The sequence below is a fragment of the Hemicordylus capensis genome, unplaced genomic scaffold (assembly GCF_027244095.1).
Source record: "Hemicordylus capensis ecotype Gifberg unplaced genomic scaffold, rHemCap1.1.pri scaffold_30, whole genome shotgun sequence".
Taxonomy (NCBI): domain Eukaryota; kingdom Metazoa; phylum Chordata; class Lepidosauria; order Squamata; family Cordylidae; genus Hemicordylus; species Hemicordylus capensis.
Genome location: NW_026513640.1, coordinates 81,707 through 92,202, shown reverse-complemented (window position 1 = coordinate 92,202; position 10,496 = coordinate 81,707). Strand labels below are relative to the sequence as shown.

The window sequence follows — 10,496 nt, the reverse complement described above, 5'->3', positions numbered from 1 at the left end:
TCTAACCACTACACCACGCTGGCTAATTGCAAGGACTCTGCCGTGTGTGTGTTTGCACAACACATGTGAACGCCCTCCCCAGGGAAAAGAGAGTGGGCAGAGCAGAATGTCGCCAAAGGGCCCAGAAAGAGCAAGCCCAGGCCAGTAGGAAAGCAGAAGCTGCCAGAAAGAGGAGGGCAGGAGAAGGAAGGAGCGGCAGCTGCCCCTATAGCTGGGGGCTGCAGCTGGCGTTGAGGAAGTCCGGCCCCAGTGGTGGTGCTGCTGCCAGAGGGCAGGAGGGTTTCCAGAGGGCTCCCTGTGATTGCTGGTGCCCAAAAGCCACCTGGCCACAGAACCCAGGAACGGCTGTACAGGTCGGCTTCAAAAGGGGGGACCAGCAGCACCTCCTTTTTCTTTGCCTTGGTGCAAAGTGAATTGTGCCCTGCAGCATCCGGCAGAGGCAGATCCAATGGGTCTTCTTCCTGCTCCTCCGCCACAACTGGCTGCTTGGTCCCATAGTCACCTCACTTATCTCTCCGTTCTTGGCTAAAAGAGACGTGCATTCATGGGCTGCTTTGAGGGCTAGTTTTGTCTCAGGATCTCTGAGCACCAGCAACTCCAGCCCCTCGCTGTGCTTGTGTGGTGTGCAGCTCGTGGGGTCCCTTGCCTATGCCCCCCCCCCCGAGCTGCTGTTTTGCTCTGGCTCGGGCTAGACCCTGCCAGCCTAACCTCTGCCCCTCTTGGCTTAAGATGACACCATGCGAGGCCTAAACTGGGAACCACACACATCTCAAAACATCTTGAATGTATTTTAATGCTGGTGTCTCTACAGAAAGTTCTTTCACGAAAAAAGTGCAAAGGCACCAGGGAAAGTGCTGAGGACAAACGGGAGGAGCCGGCGAGGAGGGTGCAGCTGTGCTCTGGTGAGAAGCAGGCCCGGGGGGGGGGGGGGCGTCTGTTGCAGCCCCGAGAGCTCGGTGGGTGGCAGAAGGAGCCGCTTGCTCAGCTGGGGGGGCTCTCGGGGGCGAGGAAGCAGCCCTTGGGGGGGCCCCACTGCATGTCTCGGACGCGCCGGATGGACTGGATCTGGGGCTGGAAGGCCGACCACTCGTTCCAGTGTCCAAAGTCTCCCCTCTCAAAGAGGTACTGGTAGCCCCTGTAACCGGGGTACTGGTAGCCCACCCAGCTGCCGGGAGAGAAGGAGAAGCAGGTGAGAACACGCAGCCCCCCTTCCCAGGGCTCAGCTGCTGCACAAAAGCACCACCCCAGAGAGACCGTGGGCCCTTTGCAGACAGAGGCCTCTGACCACAGCGACAATCCTGCTGCCTCCAAGGTCCAGCTCCTGGCATGCGGGGAGCTGGCGTGGCCGCGGCTTTGGCTTCCGCAAGGGCCCGCAAGGGTCAAGGTGTACCCCGAGCAAAGGCAAGACGCCGTGAGCCGCTGGGAAGCAGTGGGCCAGCTGGAGCCCACCTTCCCGGGCTCTCTGCTGCCCAGCCCCTGCCGGGGTCCCTGCAGGGCAACTCACATCCCACTGGGCACCTTGACGCTCCCCACTCGGCCGCAGAAGCCGTGCACCCAGAGGCTGGGCACGTCGTCCTCCTGGATCTCCATTTTGTTGCCCTTGAAGTGGGTGCTTTCAAAGAGGAGGATCTTCTGCTCCTGGGCCTCCTGCTCGGGACGGGGAGAGAAAGGCACAGAGTCCTGACCGGCCTGGGTAGCCTCTGCCAGCCTGACCGATCGGCAGGTCTCCAGCTCGGCCTGCTTCTCATAGGAAACCGACTGCAAAATGTCTCCCACCGCCCAGCCGCTGGTTCTGATCAGAGGGAACCTCTTACCCTTCCGGCCATGGGTCCAGATCTACCCCACTGAGCTGCAGCACCCCCTGGCGGGGCCCTTTCCCTGGTCCTGTTGGCTGGGGTCTCTTGTGTCATGGGAGATGTTGTTGGAGGCAGCCTGCCCAGCAGGGAGTTCGCCCCTGAGCTCTGGGCTGGAAGCAGAGGCAAGGCCAGCTCCTCCACACGCTGCAGGGTTCTCTGGGGAGGTGTGGCTTTCTCCCCCACCCCAGAGGGAAGCCACTGCCACTGCCTGAGCGTGGAACACGCTGCCCCCCCCCCGGCCTCCGACTCACCATCTTCACAGGCCGCATGGAGCGGAAGCAGTCACTCCGGCAGCTGCTGGACCAAGTGTCCCATCGGGGGAACTCGCCCTTCTCCAAGACGAACATCTCGCCACGTAGGTTGGACTGCTCATAGGCCACCCAGCTGAAGTGGGGAAGGGGGAGAAGTGGGGTGAGCAGCACCCCAGGAGGGCCCAGCAGCAGCAGCAGCAGCAGCAATGGTGGCACACAGGCTGGGCCCGGTGGGGGCTGCAGGGAGGGGGCCCCACGCCCCTGTCTCCACGCCCTCCTCCCTCCCCTTTCCCTCTGCTGGATGTCCTATGGCCGCTCCTCCAGGCAGCACCTCAAATTCAAGGCAGCGTTCCTGCATCTGTGCCTCCCCAACTGGGTAACTGAGTCCTGGGGCTTGGGCCTCCCCCTCGCCCACCCACAGTGAGACCTTGAGTTCAGCACAGAGGCTCAGCTTGGGGAGAGGAGAAGTCCTGGTGATGGAGAGGCTCCCAGGCATGCGCAGAGTGCATCCCTCTTGTCCAGTGACTACAGCCACTTGCTGAAAAGCCCCATTTCTCGCAAGATGGCCTGCAGGAGGAGTGGTGGGGACTCTGGTGAGCCTCAGCATTATGTGGTGTGTGTGCCTGGACTGCACCACTTTAGATTGGGAGGGGGGCTCACATGATGGAACAAAGGGTCCGAACAGAATCCCACAGAATCAGACATCCGAACAGAATCCCACACAGAAGGCTGGCTGACCGGCTCACTTTTGGCATGGAGGAAGGTTCAGTCTGAGGTGGCCCAGCCTAGCCATGTGCCGGCCTTCTCCTCTGCCGTGGGTGAGGCCTAGTCACCAGGCCGCGGGCCAGATTGCACACTGCAACGTGTCACCACGAGTCTGCTACGTGTGCTTCTGTGCTGCTTGTGTTTCGACAGCACAGTCCCTGCACTGACAGCAAGGTGCCCTCCACACTTCCGATGCCTTCAGCGCTGCAAAGGGTGTGTTGCAGGGAAAGAGCTGCCTGCCTTCCCCCTTGTAGGAGGTCTGCACCAGCTAGAAAGGACTGCTCCCCCTGCTGGTGGCTTTGCACAACAAACGGCTCCCGCCCTTGATTTATGTTTTCAATACGGATCTTGCCAAGCCAAAGCATTTTACTGCTGTAGAGCTCACAGTCTCACGGGGCGGGCGGGGCGGGGCGGGGGGAGGTTTTCTTGCAGCCCTGGTTCTGCCCCAAGCTCCTGGGGTCCCTTCCCCATGTTCTCCCACCCACCCTGCTCCTCCCTCCTGCAGAGACTCCAGAGCGCTTTCCTCCCTCCCCAGCCTCCTCCCTGCTGCTGCTGCTGCTGCTGCTGGGATCTGCTCTCTGACTGGGTGGGCTCCCCCCCCCGCCCCAGCCTGGAGGCTTCCAGCTGCTTTTGAACCATTTATTAGCCGCCCTTTCAGCCCAGACCCCTTCTGAGGGGACCTTGGGCTGTAAACCAGCTGGACATGGGCTCACACAGTCACTTCCGTGTTGGTCACCCACATTAAACCTGGATTCAAATGACTGTGTGGACAAGGCTATTGATTGTTCACGTGTGAAGTGGAAGGCTCTGCTTGTTTGTTTGTTATTATTATTTATTCAATTTCTATGCCGCCCTTCAAAAAATGGCTCAGGGCGGTTTACACAGAGACATAACAGATCAATAAGATGGCTCCCTGTCCCCAAAAGGCACACAATCTAAAAACATCAGATAGACACCAGCAACAGTCACTGGAGGTACTATGCTGGGGCTGGATAGGGCCAGTTGCTCTCCCCCTGCTAAATAAAGAGAATCACCATATTAAAAAGGTGCATCTTTGCCAAGTTAGCAGGGGTTTACTCAGAGGTAAATCCCAAGCAATGAAATGGGACTTCTTCCTAAATATGGGAGTATAAGGTTGCTTTAATGGCTGTTACTGGAATCAATTTGTAATTTATTATCAGAACAGATGCAAACAAAAACCAAAACCCATACACATTTGTTGACATTGACATAGATTAATAAGCAGTGCAGACAAGGGCTGGGGCTTTTCAATCTGAAGCCTAAATCTCCCTCTTTGGGGTTTCAAGAGCTGTGCTGTGCATATGCCTAAGTGAGAATGTGTGGGGCCTCCCCACCTCTGAGAAGTTCCTCTCTTCTCAGAAGCTTGCTGGTCTCCCCTAGAAAATGCTCAGTCGCTTTGCATTTCACGCTGTGTGAAAGTTCAGTGCTGGCCCCAGTGAGGAGCCACTCTGATCTGCTCTTGGGGGGCACACATACAGGCCTGCCCCCCACCCCGGCCCATCTCCTTGATGGAGATCACTTACGGTCCGGAGGCCACGATGATGCTCCGCACCCGGTCAAAGCCTCGGTCACCCAGGTTTAAGCATTCACTGGTGAATTCCATCTGCTGGCCCTGGAAGTTCTCTTGGTCAAACACAACGATCTGAAAGAAGCCACACCCAGAGTGTCCAGAAGTGAGCGAAAGAGCGAGCCGGAGGCCAAGCCAGCAGGGGCTGGTGGGCAGGTCTAGCCGGAGCAGGGTTGCCTCCCACTACCAAGGATGCTCCCCCCACCCACAACTCCTCTTTGTTCCAAAAGGGCTTCTTTTCCAGGGAGCTGCTTACCCGGAAAGGTTCCCCAGAAGCCTCCTCGCTCTGGCCGTTGGAGTCGGGAGAGGAATTTGTGGATGGCACGGGGCTGCCTTTCCCCTTCCTGTCAGGGCCGTGGCTCGGAGGGGTGGCTTCTGTGCATTCAGACATGGCTGTGTCCAGCGGAGGCCTGGAACTGGAACACCTGCCCCATCAGAGACCCCACTTTCAGGTGCAAGGAGGTGCCGCTGGGGTCTCTGCACTATGGATTTTGGGCACCAGCCCAGCACCAGCCCCAGGGAGCAGGGGAAGGTGGCCCAGCCCACCTGACCCACCTGGAGCCACCCTCTTCCTGCCCCCTTGAGCTGATTCCTTTGCCTCTAGGGCCTGTCTTATGGAGCCAGGACACCAGACAGACAGACTGACCCTGGGACTGCAGCCTGCCCAGAATGCTGATGGTGGGAGTGCTTTTGGACAGAGGGATCTTTCTCGCTGGCGGAAAGATATGGCTGTCAACTCCCCAGGGTTGGCTGCCTCACTGGAGGGAGAGAAAGGGAAATAAAGGCTGTCAGGTAGCAAATGCTGCCTGAAAGCAAGAGCTCGCTCGGGTTCTCTGGAGCCCGGGGATGGGTGGGGGAGAGCTGGGATGTCACGCGCATGGGGGCTTTTGGTGGCCTTTTCCATTGGCGGCCTGGGTTCTTTGAACCTGTTCGCACAAGGGTGGCTCCGCCCCTGGGCTGGATATTGTGAAAAGCATTGCAGGGGGGACTATTTCCAAGAAGAGCTTCTTTGGTCAGAGCTGGCGGCCTTCAGGACAGACAGGGATCACCCTGCACGTGTGTACTGTGGCACACACTGTGGGGGGGATCTGTGCACGAAGAGGCAGGCCACCGCTTGAACCTGGGCCAGTGCTGGGCCTTGGTCAAGGCAGGCTGCCCCCCCTCCCACCCCCGGATGTTGAAAGGGCCCAACAAGCCTTGGTCTGGCCTGCCTGCTCTCCATCCTGCTGCCAGCCAAGAGGAAGGCTGGGCGAAGGGGCGAGCCGTGTGTGTCTGTGTCCTCACTGCTGGGGAGCAGGGCAGGCCTCTATTGCGGGGGGTGGGGGGAACCTAGCACACACACACACCCCAGCCTCCAGGCGCACACAGGGGGCTGCCCCCTCCTCTTACCTGGGCCACTGGGGTTCTGTGCTGGAGCCAGAGAGGGAGCGAGCAAGAGGCCAGCACCGCTGCCAGGCAACCGGCGCCCTGCTTTATACCTCAGCCAGGGCCGGGTCCCAGACGGGCACAATGGAAGTGCTGGCTCATCGGAGTCTGCCCCAAAGGCCACCGTCATCATATCTCGCAATGGGGCTGCTCAGCCGGAAAAACACTGGGCAGCCCCCCCCCCCACGGTACATGCATACACACACACACACACACACACACACAGCTTTCCCTCTCCCTCCCCATGCACCACTGGCCGCTGACCCAGCACCTTTCTTTGTGGACAGGATGAAGAGGCCTGGCCTGGGGGACCCTTTGCAACCCCCACCTCAAAGCCAGGCTGTCTGAAGCACCAGAAAGCAAGTAGGAGCCCATGGGCCACTTAGTTTGACCTGGACCTCTTCTCAGCCCAACAGAATCATAGCTGGATTGGGCCCACGGAGGTCCATCTTGGCCAGCATCTCGTTTCCCATGGTGGATAGCCAGGTGCCTCTGACAGAAGCAGGAGATCAGGGCAACACCCCCCAACACATCATCATTGGTCCCCAGCAACTGGTATCCAGAGGTAGACTGCCCCTGAACCAGGAGGTTCTATAGAGCCATCATGACTAGCTGTGACCGATTGTTTTGGTTACTCTGAGGGTTTGCTTAATTCCAGTTACTAACTTGAACCAAAGTTAGTCTCTTTGATTTCCCCGGGAGAGAAAACAGGGCACTCATTTTAACAGTCGAAGAGGGGGACATAGCAGGGAGGTTCAGGCGTGACCCCCTCCCACTTGACCTACTGGATGGGCAAACCACCATCAACCCCCCCCCCGCCTTCACCATTAGGCCTCTGCCGGCATCTGGAAAGAGCTTGTGACTCCAGGGCCAGCCTAGAGGCCTCCTGCTCCCCCCCCCCGCTCTGGGGTCTCCAGCTGTTGTGATAGGGGGCGGACCCCTTGGAGCAAGCGGGGAGCCTCTGGGGCGAGGCTTGAGCAGCCAGCTGGGCCGGCCTCCTGGCTGCCTGCTTGATCCTCAGAGAGGCAACCTTTTGTTGCTGTGCTGAGTCGGGAGATTTGAATGGCAACATTCGAGTATAAAAACCCCTCACAAGACGGACGAGCGGCTGGTGGGAAGAGCCGGGCTGACAGTGGCCGCCCAGGTAAGCACTGGGGGCCTGGTCACCTTGGCTGCTGCTGCTGCCCCCCCCAGCCACAGGTGGGCTTTGTGTGCCATGACCCCAGGGGGCCACTGGCTCAGCGGACGGCTCGTGGGGAGGGGGGGACCGGTGGGTCGAGGTGGTTTCTGAAGGACTCGTCTCGATGGCATCATAGGGTGGTGGACAACTTGACTGAAGCGATTCCTGGAGATTCTCCCTCAATGCCGAACCATCATCATCTCCAGAACTGCTTTCAAGAGTCATCTGGAGAGGGAGGCAGATCCCTGGAACGGTGGCACCCCTAAAATGGCGGGTTTGCTGCTGGTGTGGAAGTAGCCTCTGCACACATTCAGAGGCAAGCACACTCTGCAATCACTCCGGTTATTCCTGAAAGCAGGTTCCAGGACTTTGTCTTGCACTTTGCACATGCTCAGAGACAATCTCACCTTTATCCCAAATGCTCGTGTTCCAGGCATGAACTGTGACATCAAAAGCTGTCTGTGGGGCTTCCTTTGGCTCAGCGGCCACCTTCTGCGTTGACGTGGCCCTCTTGTTCTCCTGCAGCTGTGGACCAGCCACTGTCATGAGCCTCAAAAGTGGGAAAGTCGCTGGACTCTGGAAGGTATGGAGCAGGGCGATCTTGCAGGGTGTGGAGCCCAGGGAGAGGGGTCAGGGTCAGGGTCAGGGCCGAACTTGGGGGAGCAGGGGAAGTGACAGGGGCGTAGCTAGGGGAGAGGGGGCCTGTACTCACCCCTCTCTGGTGGCCCCTCGGAGTGAGGGAGACAATGAAGAACATAGGGAGGGGTGGAACTGGGAGCCCCGGGTTCTTTGAACCCCTCCGCTCAATTATAGCTGCACCCCCGGGAAGTGACCAAGATGTGTTTGCTGATGCAGCCACACAGGGCCCATGTGTGTGGCATGTGGAGGTGAACGTGCATGTGTGTGTGTGTGTGTGTGTGTGTGTGCGCGCGCACTGCTTCCTCCTCCCTGCAGCCCAGAGGAGGGGTGAGGGGCTCCCTGCTCTCTTCTACTAATCCTTTCCTTGATGAAGCCCCAACTCTCAAGGGAGGGCAAGAGACAGATCCGGGGACCGGGGGAAGGGTGAGCTCTCTCCCCCCTTGGCCACTGACTTGGTGGGTTCTCCTTGGGCCCTGGGAGGGACTGGAGCCCCAGTGCTTTGTGGTGTCGCCCCCTCAGATCGTGACTTGGGATGAGCCATCCTTCCAGGGCCGCAGGCAGGAGTTCACCTCCGAGTGCTATGACATCAGATCCTGCGGCTTCGACACCGTGAACTCCGCCCGTGTGGAAAGTGGCACGTGAGTGGGTCGCTCCGTGGGCCAATTCCTCCCCTCTGGTGACTGGGGCTACCCACACCCTTTCCTTCTAAAAAAGCTGGACTGCTCTGTGGACAGGCAACGGCCCTACCTTTTTGCCCCCAGCCCATTCTCCCCTGCAAGGTCGCTGTGAGTTCCAGAGGGGGAATCTCACAATCACACCTTTTAAACAGGCAGCAGTAGTGTCCCACTTGACTGGCCAGGGTGCTTTCCAGATTAAACCCCACAACAAGGTCACTACTATGGACCTGCTAAGCGTGCTTCCAGTGTTGTGACACCACAGCCCCTGCGTTGACAGCAAGGGGCCGTCCACATTTCCGACACCTTATTTCAGGTTTTATCTTTGCATTATAGTGCTACAATGTTGCATGTGCGTTGCAAAAATGTAGCGGTGTTTTCCCATTGTAGGAGTTTGAGATTCTGGGGGTCATTTTCAATACGGCCCTGACAAGCTGAAGCATTTTACTGCTGTTCTAGGGTATAAACTGGAAAGCGCCCCGATCAACCTCTTGATATGGTGTGGGTCCTCCCCCCACCATCTACCCCCTAAGTCAGCCATGCCCCCCAGAGCTGGTGCTGCTGCCTGGTGAGCCACCAAGATCTCTCTGCCGCTGCCCCCCCCCCGGTCACGCTGCAGGGTCCCAGAGGGGTGTGTGTGTCCGGAACAAGGGAGGGCTATCCTTACCGTGGGAAGCCAGGAGGCCTGACAGCATTGTCCCCACAGGTGGGTCGGCTTTGAGCACCCTGGCTTCCAGGGGCAGCAGTTTGTCCTGGAGAGAGGCAGCTACCCCTGCTGGCAAGCTTGGAGTGGCAGCAATGCCTACCACGTCCGGAGGCTGAGCTCCTTCCGGCCCATCTCCTGCGCGGTGAGTGGGGATGGCCATGGCCCAACGGGGCACAGAGTCAAACGGTGCAGCAGTGTCCTGTGGCGTCCGGAGGCCTCGCCCACACGCAGAGGCCATCAGGGGCTCTGCCAAGTCAGTGGCCCCACAGGGGGGGTGGCTCCCGGAGAGAGTCACGGTGGGGTAGTGGGGGACCCTGGAGTGTGGGACCCTGGAGGGAGCTGCTGCCTGCCCGCCCCCGACTCCAGCAGAGAGCCAAGAGCCGAGATGATGCTGCCCTCTCCTCCTGCCACAGAATCACCAGGAGAGCAGGATGTCCGTCTTTGAGCACGAGAGTTTCCTGGGCCGCAAAGGAGAGCTGAGCGAGGACTGCCCCTCCCTCCAGGCCATGGGCTGGGGCAGCAGTGAGGTGGGCTCACTCCACGTCCACTCTGGCGCGTAAGTCTGGGGACGGGGCAGGGGAGGGTTCCCACATTCACGGACTGAGGACGATGTGATGGAAGCCGGGGTTGTTATTATTATTATTATTATTACATTTATATCCCGCTCTTCCTCCAAGCAGCACATACTTAAGTTTCTCTTTCACAGCAACCCCGTGAAGCAGGTTAGGCTGAGAGAGAAGTGACTGGCCCAGAGTCACCCAGCTAGTCTCCTGGCCGAAGGGGGATTTGAACTCGGGTCTCCCCGCTCCTAGCCCAGCACTCTCACCACTACCCCAGGCTGGCTCTATGGGGGTTCTGCTGCCCTTCAAGGAGCACGGCCCAGATCGAGCTTTTGCAGAGCTCCGCAGGCAGCTGAGGGACTGCTGTCCTCCTGGCTCACGCTGGCCCCTTTGCCCCCGGGACAAGGGCGGAGGAGGGGCCCCCTCGCTGGCTGCCTCCAAGCCCCGCTGCTAGGGCCAGGCTCAGGCTCGCTGGATCTGCTGCTGCTGCTGCTGCTGACGCCTCTCCCCCTCTCCCCTCTCCCCAGCTGGGTGTGCTCCCAGTTCCCCGGGTACCGGGGCTTCCAGTACGTCGTGGAAAGTGACCGCCACGGGGGCCAATACAAGCACTTCCGGGAACTGGGCTCTCACGCGCAGACCTCCCAGGTGCAATCCATTCGCCGGATACAGCAGTGAGCGAGCGAGCGAGCGAGCGAGCAGCACCTGGGCACCGGAGGCAACCGGGGCGCCCCCACGGACGGCTGGGTCCCCTGCCCGCCCCCCGCGCATCGCCATGCACGGGCAGCAGCAGCAAAGCCATATCGGGAAGCCAGGCAGGCCCTCGCGCTGCGGGGAGTCCCGCCTTCTTCTGCG

General features: G+C 59.6%; 2 protein-coding genes across 3 annotated transcripts; one reads left to right on the top strand and one right to left on the bottom strand.

Moving 5' to 3' along the window:
* Positions 1-859: 859 nt before the first annotated feature.
* CRYBB1 (crystallin beta B1) lies at positions 860-10,479 on the bottom strand. Of its 2 annotated transcripts, none has more exons than XM_053282727.1 (6): positions 9,046-10,479; positions 4,717-4,870; positions 4,417-4,535; positions 2,108-2,240; positions 1,505-1,647; positions 860-1,165 (listed from the first exon to the last, which is right to left on the bottom strand). In XM_053282727.1, exons 2-6 carry the CDS (start codon positions 4,849-4,851, stop codon positions 982-984), a joined length of 714 nt encoding a protein of 237 aa, XP_053138702.1. In that variant the 5' UTR covers positions 4,852-4,870; positions 9,046-10,479; the 3' UTR covers positions 860-981. The 2 variants fall into 2 exon arrangements, with proteins under 2 accessions (XP_053138702.1, XP_053138701.1); XM_053282726.1 differs by lacking the exon at positions 9,046-10,479 and adding an exon at positions 7,473-7,608 and having other exon boundaries at positions 4,717-4,876.
* CRYBA4 (crystallin beta A4) lies at positions 7,535-10,452 on the top strand. Its single transcript, XM_053282728.1, has 5 exons — positions 7,535-7,648; positions 8,224-8,342; positions 9,085-9,226; positions 9,498-9,640; positions 10,172-10,452. Exons 1-5 carry the CDS (start codon positions 7,610-7,612, stop codon positions 10,317-10,319), a joined length of 591 nt encoding a protein of 196 aa, XP_053138703.1. The 5' UTR covers positions 7,535-7,609; the 3' UTR covers positions 10,320-10,452.
* Positions 10,480-10,496: the final 17 nt, after the last annotated feature.

Excerpts from the sequence above, each read along its gene's own strand:
- CRYBB1 (XM_053282727.1), bottom strand. The coding sequence starts at position 4,851 with ATGTCTGAATGCACAGAAGCCACCCCTCCGAGCCACGGCCCTGACAGG. Across the intron at positions 2,241-4,416 it reads ATCATCGTGGCCTCCGGACC|CTGGGTGGCCTATGAGCAGT; the intron begins GTAAGTGATCTC and ends TCCCCACTTCAG. Across the intron at positions 1,648-2,107 it reads CCATGCGGCCTGTGAAGATG|GAGGCCCAGGAGCAGAAGAT; the intron begins GTGAGTCGGAGG and ends CGTCCCGAGCAG.
- CRYBA4 (XM_053282728.1), top strand. The coding sequence starts at position 7,610 with ATGAGCCTCAAAAGTGGGAAAGTCGCTGGACTCTGGAAG. Across the intron at positions 7,649-8,223 it reads AAGTCGCTGGACTCTGGAAG|ATCGTGACTTGGGATGAGCC; the intron begins GTATGGAGCAGG and ends TCGCCCCCTCAG. Across the intron at positions 9,641-10,171 it reads CTCCACGTCCACTCTGGCGC|CTGGGTGTGCTCCCAGTTCC; the intron begins GTAAGTCTGGGG and ends CCCTCTCCCCAG.